Below are 16,119 nucleotides of genomic sequence, written 5' to 3'. Positions count from 1 at the left end.
TGGAATAATCTGCAGGGCATTGTATTAAAGAGAGAAAACATTGCAGCCGAAACATTGGGAAAAGAATATACATTTGGCATTTTCCATGACCTTAGGACATTCTAAATCCCTTTACAGTCCATGAAGTACATTAACAGTTAGCACACAAAACAATTTCTAGCCTTAACTTTCCTTATGCATTTCCAGAGCATTCATAGATATTAGACACCAATTGTTCAGAACTCAGTCATTTAAGGACATAGGAACCAATGACAAAGTGCTTCACTGTCACCCCATCTGAGGAAAGCCGATTCAGCATTTGAACCAAGAATATCGTAGTTCAGGGAGTTCAGCATGACATCACAAGATATTACAACTATTATCAATAAACATTCTTCATACGGGTACAATAAATATATTACCATTGCACTATAACTTAACTTGGTATTTCCACCTGTATAAATACTTTGTGTTTTTTTCCCCTCTTAAATTTCTCTACTTATTTTTTCTGAATGCAGTTATTCATACTTAGGTACAGCCCCAACCATGAGAAAGGGTTTCCTAACTTCATTTTTCTAAAGCACCTGCACTTTCTTCCCAAAAACACAGGAGCTGTCGCAGCCTTGCCAAAACCCGCCAATGTCATGCATTTGGATTCACATCTGGACCAGCCAGAGAGAAAGACTGCAAGAGAGAAATGCTTTTATATTTCCTAAGGCAGGGGTGCATATCAATTATTGCATATGCACTGCCAACCATTACAAAGGATAGCAAACTCAGCACAGACTGGACAATAAACATTATTGGTTTATATGATGTGATTATATATCCTCACTTGACACAATTACTCACCTCAACCAGCAGGGGGACCCGAGACTTCATTTCAGATGAAATTCAAAATCACAACTTCAATTCAAATGGATTTGTGAGTTATTACAAAAATTATAGAAACTTGTCTCCCCGCTATAGATTGACTGTAACTAATCTCATATACATAGGCAACGTATCTAGATGGAAACACAAGGAAATGCAGATGCTGGTTTACAAAAAAGAGTAGACAATAGACAATAGGTGCAGGAGTAGGACATTTGGCCATTCGAGCCAGTGCCGCCATCCACTATGATCACGGCTGATCATCCACAATCAGTACCCCGTTCCTGCCTTCTCCCCATATCCCTCGACTCCGCTATCTTTAAGAGCTCTATCTAACACTCTCTTGAAAGCATTCGGAGAATTGGCCTCCACTGCCTTCTGAAGCCCCTGTCCCACTGTACAAGGTAATTCACGAGTTCTCCTGAGTTTTCCCTGATTCGAACTTGGAAAATGTCCATAACGGATCTGTAGGAGTTCGTGGATGTCTCTTAGCGGCTCGTAATGCTAACGGTAGGTACTCGGGACATCCGGTAACTTGAGACTTTTTTCATCCCTGCAAAAAAATGTCCACGAGTAAAAAAATACATGTGATGAAAAACAATGGTTACTTTTTATACCTACCGTTAGCATTACAAGCCAGTACGAAACATCCACAAACTCCTACGGACGTTCTCCGAGTTCGAATCAAGGGAAAACTCGGGAGAACTCGTGAATTATTTTGTACAGTGGCACAGGGGTTTGAGGCAGAGGATTCCACAGATTCATAACTCTCTGAAAACATTTTTCCTCATCTCCGTTCTAAATGGCCTACCCCTTATTCTTAAAATATGGCCCCTGGTTCTGAACTCCTTCATCATTGGGAACAATTTTCCTGCCTCTAGCGTGTCTAATCCCTTAATAATCTTATATGTTTCAATAAGATAGCCTCTCATCCTTCTAAATTCCAGTGTATACAAGCCCCGTCGCTCAAAATATGGCAGTCCCGCCATCCCGGGACCTGCATGCTTACTTTCAGTGACTGATGAATAAGTACCCCAAGATCCCGTTGTACTTCCCCTTTGCCCAACTTGAAACAATTCAGATAATAACCTGCCTTTCTGTTTTTGCCACCAAAGTGGATAACCGTACATTTATCCACATTAAACTGCATCTGCCATGCATCTGTCCACTCACCCAACCTGTCCAAGTCACCCTGCATTCTCATAGTTCACACTGCCACCCAGCTTTGTGTCATCTGCAAATTTGCTAATGTTACTTTTAATCCCTTCATCTAAATCATTAATGTATATTGTAAATAGCTATGGTCCCAGCACCGAGCCTTGTAGTACCCCACTAGTCACTGCCTGCCATTCTGAAAGGGATGCGTTAATCCCTATTCTTTGTTTCCTGTCTGCCAATACCATGTGCTCTAATTTTACCCACTATTCTCCTATTTGGGACCTTATCAGAGGCTTTCTGAAAGTCCAGGTACACTACATCCACTGCCTCTCCCTTGTCCATTTTCCTAGTTACATCGCCAAAAAAATTCCAGAAGATTAGTTAAGCATGATTTCCCCTTCGTAAATCCATGCTGACTCAGACCAATCCTATTACTGCCATCCAAATGTGCCGCTATTTCAACTTTTATATTTGACTCCAGCATCTTCCCCACCACCAATGTCAGGCTAACTGGTCCATAATTCCCCGTTTTCTCTCTCCCTCCTTTCTTAAAAAGTGGGATAACATTAGCTACCCTCCAAACTACAGGAACTGATCCCTAATCTATAGAACGCTGGAAAATGATCACCAATGCGGCCACGATTTCTAGAGCCACTTCCCTAAGTACCTTGGGATGCAAACCATCAGGCCCTGGGCATTTATCAGCCTTCAGTCCCATCAGTCTAACCAACACTATTTTCTGCTTAATGTGAATTTCCTTCAGTTCCTCCGTCACCCTAGGTCCTCTGGCCACTAGGACATCTGAGAGTCAACGAGCCAGGTAGCATCTTTGGAAGACAAGGACAGGCAATGTTTTGGGTCGAGAACCTTCTTCATGATAATTGTAGTGGAGGAAAGAAAGCTGAAAAATGAAATGAAGGCAGGATAAAGCCTGGCAAGTGATAGATGGATACAGGCAAAGGGGGGTTTCACAGGCAGATCGGAGAACAAAGGCCAGAGATTAAAAGAAGACAAAAGGCTGATGCGAAGAGGAGTCAATTGTGATGCTAGAGGAAAGGATGTAGATAAGAAGGGAAAGGGGGTGGGATAGAGGGAGAAATGGGTGCACAACTGAGTGGAGCACAGGGCAGTGAGGGGAAAAAAAAGGGGGGGGGGGGGGAAGTTGTAGGCGAGTTGATATGTAAAATTTGAGAATTCAATATTAATACCGTTGGGTTGGAAGTTACTCCTGCAGAATATGTGGTGCAGTACCTCCAGTTTGCATGTGGCCTCACACTGGCAATGGAGAATGCCCAGAACAAATGGTGGATATAGGAATGGAAAATGAAGTTAAAGTGGGTGGCAACTGGGAGATCTAGTTGGCCTAGGTGGACTGAGCATACATGTTCATCAAATTGGTCACCTAGTCTACGCCTTGTCTCACCGATGTAAAAGAGGCCACATCAAGACCACCAAATACAGTAGGTGAGGTTAGAGGAGGTGCAGGTGAACCACTACTTCACATGGAAAGGCTGCCAGGGTCCTTGGATGGATGTGAGGAAGGTGATAAAGGGACAGGTGTTACACTTGCTGTTGCAGGGGCTAGTACCAGGGGAGGGGATGGTTTGGGCGGGAGGAGATGAGTGAACCAATGAGTTGTGGAGGGAATGGTCTCTACAGAAAGTGGAAAGGGATGGGAAGATGTGATTGGCGGTGGGATCACTTTGAAGTTAACAGAAATGTCGGACGTGTAAACAGTAGAACATTTAACAATAGTAGAAGAAACTTATAACAATCACAATCACAATAATACTTTATTAGCCATGTATGTTTTATAACATACGAGGAATTTCATTTGCCAACTCAGTCATACAATTAAAAAGCAACGAAACACACAAAATACATTTTAACATAAACATCCACCACAGTGACTCCTCCACATTCCTCTCTGTGGGGTGGGAGGTTGCAACCTTCACGTGGTCCGCCCTGTTTCTTTGAATGCAATCAATCTCAAACTCTTGTGCACAATCAAATAAGATCAAATAGAACAAGTTGTCCTACAACTTTAGGCTGTGCACGCCATACGCAAGAAGAAGATTCCTCTCTGTGATGGAAGGCGCAAAAAAGTTCAAATCTTATCTTACACATATATATATAAAAATAAAAATTCAGGAACTGAATGAAGCACTGTAATGCATTTGCAAATACAATGCCACAAACAGCAACTATGATCCTCTCATCTTTTTGACTTTTAAAATCACATCAGTTGTCTTTAAGGTGATAAAGCAGGCACGGTAGAATATCTTGCTCTTGGAATAGCATGACTGGACCTTGAAATTCAATCACCAGAGCAAGTGGATGGAAATCTTCAAAGGATGACAGCTCTGATAATACAACGTATCTTTAACACTTCACTAAAACCAATCAATATTAAACCCTCAAGTTTGACACTGGGTTTCAAATCAAACTTTTGATTGAAAGGTAGCACCTGAAGCAAGCCGATTCCAAAGTCATGTGAGACCCATCCCCAACACTGAAAATAAAAAAGACAAGAGCCGCAATTATCCTGCAGCGTACAAACTTACAACTTAACCCTAACGCAGCCTGCAGTATGAAAACATTCTCTATATATATTTACCAGGTAAATTGTAGTCATATAAAGATAATATGAAGTGGCACAGTGGTGCAGCAGTAGAGTTGCTGCCTTACAATGCCAGAGACCAGGGTGCTGTCTGTCGTGGGTTTTCTCCGAGTGCTCTAATTCCTTCCCACATTCCAAAGTCGTACAGGTTTTGTAAGTGAATTGGCTTCTGTTAATTGTAAATTGTCCCTAGTGTGTAGGATAGTGCAAGTGTATGGGGTTATCGCTGGTCGGTGTGGGATCGGTGGGCTGAAGGGCCTGTTTCGACGGTGTAATTCTAAAGTCTAATATCATGATTTGTTTCAAGTAATACAGATAACCTCAGTCACCGCCACAACTGCACCCAATCTAGCATCCTGTGCTATTCTATTCTGTATTGCAATGATACAGATTTTCATTCCCCAATTTTAACATACATCTATATATTCGAAACAGAACATTTCTGGTATTATTTGCAGGCTTCACGCAATGATTTCTTCTTCCTTCATCTACTCCCAAAGAGAGCAAAGGTTTTGTTTTACCTGCTGTTAGAAGTCGCAACTGAAGGCCATGGGGTCCCACTGGATCTCTCAATACTTCTACAGTCTCTGCATACACGTTACCATAGAAACAACTCAGTGGCATCATGGGAGCTCTATAATAGCCAGATTGATATGCTTACTATTCAGGCATTTCAAGAAATCTCATTAATAAAAAAATAATCATTTTCAAATGGTCAGTGACTCTGCTGCATAGTTGCAGTATTTTGCTTTTTGTAGACTACTATTGTCAGGGGAACAGGTTTCAACAAATACTACGGTCTATAGTGAACATTCTGCATTGTGCAGCATGCCCTTAATTAGCAAGTAATATTATACAAGAGAAGATTCATTAGTGTACAATCCAAGCAAGTCGAATCTACTAACACTTGCCTTTAATTGCTATCTTGCAGCTGCGGGTCTGTCATAAAACACACTGCAAAGACTGCCTATTAAAGGAGCACCCAGCCAGCAAATACAAACCAGGTTTCAAAAGCAACGTGGATTGTGTAATTGTCTATATAGTTTCAGGTATTTATCTTAAAAATGCAAATTGCTCCTGGTTGACAACCACTTTCAGTTCACTTGCAAATGGTGCAGCAAACACTTTGGTCCAGCACAGCAACTCATAGAGGTCCCTGGTGTTCGGGGCAAGATGTATGATCAGGGTTTGGGGAATAAGAGGAGTTGTGAATTAGCATCCCGATTTGGGAGGGCTGGTGTTTTAGTTGCCCTTAATTGGATGATCTCTGTGGGTCAGGTAGGGACCAGTCAGTAAATGACATTGCAGGGAACCATTCAGAGTCTGGTTCTTAGGGAATGGTTAGGACCTACATAGGGATCTCCCTGCAAAATGTCCCACAGCGACTGCACATCCAAGGCAGTCAATTATTTTGTTGGCATAACTGTGATTCACAACCATGTTGGTCAGTCGGATTTCTACAAATACAATTTAATCCCAAAGAGGTCATAATTGTGGTCCACTCTAGAAATAACCTAATATTACACATAATGCTGAATAATAACAGGGCTATGCGACTAAATTATTAGGCTAAAGACATTTGACAATTTCTAAATTAATTTCTAACATACTTCTTCCCAATCTGCATTAGATGGATAAGAGAATCAGGAATAAAAGATACAATTTGTCAGATAAGGGAACCAATTGAGAAAAAAAAAATGCATGGACACTTCTATATTTGGCAGTTTGCTTACTTTGTGTCCTGTAGACTGTTTGCAGTGTAAATGTACATGCGTTTCACAGTTGCCCCATGAGGAATCTGCAAGGAGGCCAGGCCATGAGCAAATTTCGGCTGTGGAAACACAAATTGTTGAAACAAATATTCACACCTCCTCATTACACTCTACCCTTTCTCACACTTTACTTCCAATCTACGCTTTTGCACATCCAAACTGTAGGGCCTCCATTTTACTGCTGCTCTCTAAACTCTACCTACACCTATACTCACTGCTCCCTCGACACATCTCGACCTGCACTCACTGCTCCCTCATCTGATGTTGGGGATATATTAGCTTTAAGTTCAATTCACTTCCTCAATTCACTCTCGACCAGGTCTTCTCTATTATTTCTGGGTTCCCATGTCTAATCTGGTTAAGACAGACAACATATTTGTTTATTGCCCTCAGTCTTTCCGTGACCCACATTAAGTTTTGCTAATAGTTTCCTTTTTCCACAGGAGCTTTTTCTCATAATTACTCTTACATTCTACTTTTCCTTTCCTTTAGCTCCCTGATCCATCTTTGCTGAACATTGAAATGCTTTCAATGTCAAAACTACTTAGACATGATTATATGCTCCTTCTTTTAATATAATACTATCTTTAACTTCACATTAGTTACAGCTGAATCAGTTTTCCTGCAGGGGTTAGTACCTTAAAGGGACATTTATTTGCTGTGAACAATATATTAGTGCTTTAAATGTCATACATTGCTTCTTCATTATCATGTATTTTTAACTTAGTTTCCAATCTACCAAAGCTAACTCTCATCTAACGCCTTTGCAGTTTACTTTCAGCCTTAAAACCCTGGTTTCAGGTCAAACTAAATCACTTCCAATCTGAGCACTCTCCCCAAAACGTCTCTTAACTACTCTCAACTCTACACTTTGTCTCGAGGAAACATCCTCAGTGTTTATCCAGCACATTCCTCACAGAATCTTGCATGTCCCAAAAGAGATCACCTCATAATTCTACCCTCCAATAAGCAGATGACACAAGTTCAAAGTTGTCCATTGCAGTCCAAGCAAACGCAGGGCTAGAATTCTCCATCGAAGAACCCATCTCCTCACCTCAAATTTAGGAGCTTCTTTCCAGGAGTCCAGTTGAAAGGAGAAAGAAAGCCCTCGGAAGTTGAGATGAAAAAGTTGTTCAGCTGCATTGTACACTACAACATGAGGAAAATGGGGAAGAGGAAATAAAATTAAAATTATAACTATCATACATTATTCTAATCCAATAATCCAGCAAATTATCGGACAGTGAACTAGAAACATAGAAAAATAGGTGCAAGAGTAGGCCATTCGGCCCTTGAAGCCAGCACCGCATTTCAATATGATCATGGCTGATCATCTAAAAACAGTTCCATTCCTGCTTTTACCCCGTGTCCCTTTAGGCCCAAGAGCTAAATCTAACTCTCTCTTGGAAACATCCAGCGAATTGGCCTCCACTGTCTTCTGTGGCAGAGAATTCCACAGATCCACAACTCTGTGGTTGAATTTTTTTCTCCTCATCTCAGTCCTAAACGACCTACCCCTTTTTGCCAGGAATCAACCTCGGAGCTCCAACCATGGGTGCTTACGGGCTTAACATCACGGAGCTCACAGAGACCGACTTCGGAAACTCCAACCGCAGAAGTTTTGACCGCCCCGACGCGGGAGTTTCGATCGCCCTGATGCGGGAGCTTTGATCGCCCCGACGGATGGTTCGACTGCCCTGACCGCAGGAGAACAAAGAGGAAGATTGGACTTTTTTTGCCTTCCATCACAGTGAGGAATATGGGGAATCCACTGTGGTGGATGTTTATGTTAACTTCTATGTAGTTGTGTGTCTTGTTGCTTTTTTCCCCCCATATGGTTGTGTGGTATTTTGCATATCACTGTACCTTAATTGGTACGTGACAATAAAAGACCTTTGAAACCTTTGAATTGGCCTCCACTGCCTTCTGTGGCAGAGAATTCCACAGGTTCACAACTCTCTGGGTGAAAAGGTTTTTCCTCATCTCAGTCCTAAATGACCTACCCCTTATTCGTAAACTGTGACCCCTGGTTCTGGACTACCCCAACATCGGGACCATTTTTCCTGCATCAAACCTGTCCAATCCTTTAAGAATGTTATACGTTTCCCTAAGAAACCCTCTCATTCTTCTAAATTCCAGTGAATACAAGCCCAGTCGACCCATTCTTTCATCATATGTCAGTACTGCCATCCAGGGAATTAACCTGGTGAATTTACGCTGCACTCACTCTATAGCAATAATGTCCTTCCTCAAATAATCTGCCTTCCTGTTCTGGCCACATAAGTGGATAACCTCACATTTGTCCACATTATACTGCATCTGCCATGCATCTGCCCACTCGCCAATGCAAAATTTGGCAGAATTGTGGTGGAAAGTTGTCAAGAGATACAGCAGGCTATAGATCAGTTCGAAATACGAGCAGTGGCGCAATACAGGTCAGTTTTGGATACACGAGTAGATAAGGTGGTAAAGCTGTATTATATGCGTGTCTTCATCATTCAGGTAAGAGTATCAAATTCAGGAAGTTATGTGGCTCCTATCAAAAACTTTGGTTAGGCCACATTTGGAATATTGCGTGCATTTCTGATCACCACATTACAGGCTGAAGAATTGAGATGGTGCAGAAGTGGTTCACTAGTATAATTGCCTGTGTTAGAAAATATTAGCCAGGGCAAATTTTGATTGATTTTGTATTTTTCAGAGGCTGAGAGGCGTTCTGTGTTAAATAAAAGAGGGCATAGCTTTAAGTTGAGAGGGGGAAAATTTAAAGGAGATTTACAAAAGATTTTGTTTAAAACACTGAGTGGTAGGCGCATAGAATGTTCTTTTTTTAAAAACAGCGAGTTGTAGATGCCTGGAATGTTTGCCCTGGAGGCAATGGAAGCCCATAGTATAGCAATGTTTAAGAGGCACTTGCACAGGCATGCGGACAAGCTGGAAATGCAAGGGGATGTAGATCCATGTCCAAGCAGATGGGAATCATTTAATTTGGTTTCATGGTTGACACGGTCCACGTGGGTCGGAGGACCTATTCCTGTGCTGTACTGTATTATGTTCCATGTAAATACTTACCCTGTAAACTTTTAGCAGGTACACATGAAGCATTGGCTACTGCTTTGTCCGATTTCCCAAAAAACACAAGTTGCAGGGATAATGTGCAGTCATATTAAAATCAGAAACAATGGCCAGCTAGAATCTTGGTACAGTGCAGGCCAGTTTTGAGAGCTCTCCTTTCATTCTAAAGTAATCAAGTGTTAAATTATCAGCTCAACGACCATGGAAGCAGCCTTACTGTTCATTTGATCAGACATTTTATGCCGATCCCTTACCTCCAGGATGAGTTGCTCCAAATGACTGGTCAATCTGTTCTATGGTTGGAGCTATAGCCTGAGAATTGAAGTGCACACCACTGAAAAATAACCAGATTAGAAATGTCAATTAGAAATATTTAGTACAGAATATAGAGACTTAATCAATAAGGTATAACCGGTTATATTCCTCTGATTCTCACTCAACCACTCCCCACCCTACACATACCTCTCCAACCACCAAAGATGACGCTGGCCTTAAACTAATGAATTACAGCTTGTAGAGTGATTTGATTTATTTTGCTAACTCACTGGCAAAATGCCAGTGCATGGATGTTAGGTTTCATTTCTTCTAAATAAAAGGGGTCGAATGTACGAAAATTAGCCATGAAGTACAGGTGATATCTGGAATTTAATAAGTTAGAGCTTTATATTTTACCACTGCAAATCGGTAGCATGGATAGAGGCTCCTATTAGCGGTTATTTTCAAGTTACTCTGTGCCTCAGAATTAAAGAAGGTAAAGAATTGGAGGCTGGTAATGAGAATTGGAATTGTTACAGAAGAAACAAACAGTATATATCGATATGGATCAAGAATGGGCTATTGGATGGACAGCAAAGTGGCTCAAACTCCCTCCCTCTCTACCCCCTCCACCCCCCTCCCCCTCCCTCTCTGGTGCCCCTCCCTCTCTGCCGCTCCACCCTCCCTCCCTCCCCCCCCCCCCCCTCTGAAGTCCCTCCTGCCCCATGAAGTTTCAAGCATGCCATATGCCATTTTCATCACCCTATCTACCCGTGTTACCACTTTTATTGAAGAATGAACAAGGTCCTTCTCATCAACATTTCTTAGTGCCCTATCATTTATTGTTTATGTCCAATTGCTAGTAGACTTCCCAAATGCATCACCTCACACACCCGTCAGGAATAAATTCCATCAGAGAATGCTCCACTCGACTTTTCACCCGACCTATATCCTACTGTAGCCTTACACAACCTTCCTTGTTATTAACACTCATATCATCCATATTTTAATCATACCACCTACATTCACATCCAAGTTTTAACATATGATACCACCAAGGATCCCAGTACTGATCCCGATCAGAAAAAACATTCTATCGTTACCCTCTGCCTCGTATTACCAAGCCCATTTTAGATCCATTTAGCCAGCTGACCTTAAATCCCATATGTTCTAACCTAGTGTGAACCAGAGTACCATATGGGTCCTAGTCAAATATCTTACAAAAATCTGTTTGGACAATATCTGCTGCCCTGCTTTCATTAATCTTCTCAGTGACCTCCTCAAAAAGCTTAAATCAAATTTGAGAGGTAGCATTTCTCCTGCACAAAGTCAAGCTGACTATCCCTGATCAGCCCCTTTCTTTCCAAATATACGTACATCCAGGCTTTTAGGATTGTTTCCAATAATTTTGCTAGCACTGACGCAGAGTTCACTAACTTGTAGTTGTGTGCTGCTCTTAAATAAAAGAGCAACATTAGCTATCCTGCAGTCTTCTGTGACCTCGCCTGTGGCTAGTAAAGATGCAAAAAACACCTCTGTCAGCATCCTCTCTATCTCCTCCCTTGCTTCCCTTAGCAACCCTGGGCTCGATCTCAGAGACTATGGATATATGGACACTTCGGAATCCCATGAAATTTATCACCTCCTCCTTAAAACTGGACTGGACTATATATCCCTGGATCCACCTGAACGCGCGATCTTCTACATAACTTCTTGTTGAATCCAGAAATATGCAGTTATGGACCTATCCCACTTAGGCGATTTTTCAGCCGACTGCCAGCATGCACACACATACAGACACTGCCTCCTTCATGTGTGCGTGTGCGTGCGTACGGGTGACAGGGCAAGCGGGGTTAGCACTGTCTGAGTGAAATTCACACGGTGCAAAGCCAATGTGATACAGACACACATTGCGATGAACAGGAAGATTGGCGCTATAATTAGGACGGTGAAGCAGTGTAGGGGAAGGGACACGGAAGTCTTTTTAGAGGGGGGGGGGGGAGGGGAAGAAAGAAATAGAGGGGAGAAGGAGTGGAGACAACTTTTAAGAAGCCAGAGATACACGGCTGTGAAGTTCAGCAGACATTAACATTACCGGTCGGTTATCCTTGGTTCTGAAAACGACGGTGTTTTTTTCCCCCAATGAGCCATTGAAATTCACCGGTGAGCACCGGTTACAACCTACGAGAATCTACGACAACCTTCGACCTCCTGGCAACCCACTACCACTGCACCTGCGGCACGAGAATTCTCGCTATTCTCCATGGTGGCTTCATTCTGGTCACCACTAACTTTTCACCATGTTGAAAAATTTGCGGCGATCATAACGAGGCCACGACTAGTTCCCAGAATGCGGGAACGCCTCACGACCATGAAGGCGACTCCCCGGCAACCACCCACAAACATGTGGTGACCCCATAGTATCCTGCAGTCCACTAAATGGGACAGGGCCATTAGGACCTCACCCAAAACACCTGGCTCCACATACATACCTCTTTAGTCCCTATTAGGACCTGTTATTTGCAGTTACCTACTTGCTCCTGAGATGTTTGTAGAATATCTTAGGATTTCGACGAGCTTATTTGTCCAGGATATTTCAAGGCCCTTTTGTTCCCTCCCAATTCAATTTTTTAGTTATCTTTTACATATTCTATATTGCTGGATTCCTGTTATCTCTCCCTGCCAAGAACGTCATATCCTAATCAAACCTTCCTAATAAGGAATGTACTTGCCATTGAGCGAGTGCAAGAAAGATTCATCTGCTAAATTCAGATATAAATCTAATTTAATTCTGAAGACTACAGTGCCTTCCAAAGGGGATAGAAACAGGGAAAAAAACAAGAACCGTACAAGGACCACAGTATAGGTATGGCAAGTAGGATTTGATTTCTGGTGAAAATTTCTGAATTGCGAAATGAGATCATGAAATACAGGTGATTCTGAATTCTGGAAAAGCATTCCAACACATGGTTAGTTAAGATTGCCAACTAAGCTGCAAATCTCCCTCTTCATCCATCAGGTTCCACCCAAGTCAAAATTTAAAACTTAGATCCCCATTTCCTGCCATACATGTGTCTCACAATAAAGATTAAAGAGAGTAAAACATGATTGTATTATTTTCTTGCATTTCATCAGTGAACTAAAAAAAAAAATCAGTGGAAATATAAGGTGCTCAGAAGCTTCATTCAGACTGCAATACCCGAGTAAACCAATCACACCTTTTCAAAGCCCTGGGAACTTCACATCAATTAGACCCACAGTAGGTAATGTAAGAAATTCAATTCACAACCAGACTCCCCTTAGCAAAAACCGAACTGTTGGAAGAACTCAGCGGATCAATAAGGGATGGTTTGCATTTCAGGTCGTGACTCTGCATCAGATTTTGGTTGACCAACTGAGTTCTTTTAGTAGTTTATATTTTGTTCAAGATTTTAGCATCTGCTGTTTGTCATTCTCCAGGCAAAATTCAAAGTTCTCAATTGTTTTGCCACCGGAAGACAATCAAACGTTAGACTATCCTGCACACTCAGCTACCCTGTACAAGCTACTGACCCCAACATGACTGTTTGTCTTGACACATACTAATGCAATATAGTAAAACCACTCACCAGTATTTCAATTTAACTTTACTCAAGTCATAAACTTCAATCACCTATGGAGAAAAGAAGATTGTAAGATCAGTTTGAGTTGCTGAATTAATGAAAACATATTCATAGATACTGTATTATCTATATACTGTATTACCCTATATTAAAAAAATACAGGAAATGCAAGAGGCTGGTGAACAATTAACCTATCAATTAAGCAATACAGAAATCAATACTCCTCACCAAGTGTAAGGCCTGGCAAGGCATCCAAAGTTATGGCATAACTATCAGTCAAAAGATAGGAAACAACCCAAATCATTTTACTGAAGAGAATTATAATCCGCATTACAAATTTCAACCTTGGTCATTCAAGCTACAAGCCAAAGCAGTCAAAAATTAGCACCACAGAGAGAGGGAAAAAACACAGTTGCAGGTAAGAGTTTTCTATTTGGATCAATAAATTAAGGATATGTCTAGGGTAAATGGCTTGAGATGACTTTGAGCCCCCACTACAGAGTGGAAGTAACCTAATAACCTGCATTGCACACTTTAGACTCTTATGTAACAAAGGCACTATCAAAGATGGAATTTGTTTCAGATAACCAAAAATAAGCCAGGGTTCATACACAGTCTGGCCAATGGGGCAAAGCTGGTAGATTATAAAATAGATTACAGTTATACAGCTAGATGATTAAGCAACCTACACTTCAGTGCAGTATAGAGGATATCCCATACTATTAGAGGGCAGTATTAGGAATGACACTTTATAATCTACATAAGATACGATGGGATCATTTTTTGAAGATCTTAGTGCCAAGCCTAAAATTGATCACTCAATCAATATCTGCTGCAAAAAGAAAACACAGTTATTATCACATTTCAGCCTCCAGATCCAGGTCAATATTTAGTGTTGGCCAGTGTATTCTGCTGCTTAGCAGAGGACTGTCTTATTACCACCGATGGGTGCAGTTGTCTTGTTAAATGGCTTTATTTTATGTGCAAGCTTTGACACTTTGGTCAGACCTTAATGAACATGGCATGATGTTGGTGAACAAAGGCCTGCTAATGCATAATACATAGGTCGCGTACTGGTGGGCATAGATCCGGCAAGATGATGAGCAGCAGATGTGGTGGGTGGATCAGCACAGGAGGAGCTATTGGAGCCATGAAGTGCACAGACACATCGAGGTGATGGGAGAGTAGCTGCAAGGGGAGATTGAATGAAGAATTGAGAAGGTAGTGAGTGCAGCAGCATGGCATGTGCAGCCTGCACTCATGGTAATTACTATTTAATGAGACCTGACTGGCAACATCCTGCCGGAACTGTAGACTGAAGGATTTCTTGCAGATATTGTTCCCCTCTAGCCTCTCCAGGTCCCCCAAGAGCTTGGGCATCCCTCTCTCATCACTGCAGCAACCATTCGTGGAACAGCAGCATTCTCCTGTCATTCCTGGTTCTTGAATCAGTATTACTGCAATGACTGTGTATTTGTGTGTGTGTACCTTTAAGGACTGGCCCAGAGACGACTGATGTGAGGCTAAGTACAGACAGCTGTGAGACTTTGCAATGGATCTTTAGAATAGCAAATACAGAGGCTGACACAGTGCTTCTTCCCCAAGGGAACCCCAACTGTTCTGGGAATCTTCCAATAGAAAGGTTGCTACTATGCAATGCTGCTTTAGCCCCGGCTAATAGGAGGATATAAATTTCTTGGCTAGGATTTTTTTTTGTTTGTTTTGTTCCACCGCTTTGTCCATTTCTTTTTGTTATTTATCATTTCTGCCTTCCACTCCATTCTGCTCTTTTGTCCCTTTCCCATATTTTCTCACCCTTTGTACTTAAAATTGTTAACAGAAGGAAATTTGAACGGCTTTTCTCTTTTTGGAGATGCTGCTTGATCTGCTCAATATTTTCAGCACATTTTCTATTCCCCTTTTAGGGTTCAAGCATCTGCTTGCAGTATGCGGTTTGCTTTTTTAAGTTCTCTGGTACTTCTCTTCCAACAATGACTGCCTGGAAAAATTTCCACTCTGACTTGCTCTTGAATGGAATTTTCAATTTTCTCAGTCCTCATTTGATCTACTGTCTGTTAAAAATCATATTCAGTCACATTTCTTGCTATTTTAAACTGCCTCCAGCTTGTATTAATTGAATTTGGATTCCTCTTAAATCCTACCCAGTGCTGAATAAAAAGTCTTTAATTTAAACATAGCTAACTTCTTAAGAATGGAAAGCAATTGGCCAAAATAAATTAGGAAATAAGAATCAGTATTGAGAGACCAGCAAAGGGTTCCGGTAAAATCTAATCAAGTTGCCAATGTAAAACTAAATTGTAAAGTAGGCTATGACAAAGTCAATAAATGAGAGAGATTAAATGAACAAGCAAAATGGTAAAGTACAAAATGCAAGAGTACTTTGGTTGAAAAAATGAACAAAAGTATTTGAGAAATGATATTGCTATCCAGAGAATGAAGCTGGAAGAGGGGTCCATATTCAAATTGTCATCTATCCATGTTCTCCACAGGTGCTGCCTGACCCAGAGTTACTCCAGCACATTGTGTATTTTGTTTGCTAACCAGAGAGATGTGCATCTGCTTTCATATGAAGTGCAGAAAGTTAAGGTGAAGGTACATTAAGCAATTACAAAGACAAAATGGTTAATTAGTCTAAATTGCCAGGAAGCTAGAGTAATGAGAACTAAATGCCACCTAATTACCAGTAACGTTATGGATTCCACGATTCTTCTTCAAATAATTCTATAAAATCCCCTGCATCTATCCAAGAGTGCACGCTTGAACT

The 16,119-nt window shown here is 41.4% G+C and overlaps 1 protein-coding gene across 6 annotated transcripts in view; it reads right to left on the bottom strand.

Annotated features, from left to right (window-relative positions):
- The window catches only part of phaf1 (phagosome assembly factor 1), a 65,001-nt gene that overhangs the window by 18,973 nt on the left and 29,909 nt on the right, over nt 1-16,119 (bottom strand). For all 6 annotated transcript variants that reach the window (XM_055648609.1, XM_055648612.1, XM_055648608.1 and 3 more), the window contains 5 exons: nt 13,341-13,384; nt 9,732-9,811; nt 7,457-7,551; nt 6,364-6,461; nt 5,152-5,264 (listed from right to left, as the gene is read on the bottom strand). In XM_055648609.1, coding sequence (XP_055504584.1) covers nt 5,152-5,264; nt 6,364-6,461; nt 7,457-7,551; nt 9,732-9,811; nt 13,341-13,384 — 430 coding nt within the window. The remainder of the gene's footprint in view (nt 1-5,151; nt 5,265-6,363; nt 6,462-7,456; nt 7,552-9,731; nt 9,812-13,340; nt 13,385-16,119) is intronic.

Source organism: Leucoraja erinacea, chromosome 17 (genome assembly GCF_028641065.1).
Source record: "Leucoraja erinacea ecotype New England chromosome 17, Leri_hhj_1, whole genome shotgun sequence".
Lineage (NCBI taxonomy): Eukaryota > Metazoa > Chordata > Chondrichthyes > Rajiformes > Rajidae > Leucoraja > Leucoraja erinaceus.
The sequence above is the reverse complement of the archived record's forward strand: the minus strand, read 5'-3'. Positions and strand labels throughout refer to the sequence as shown.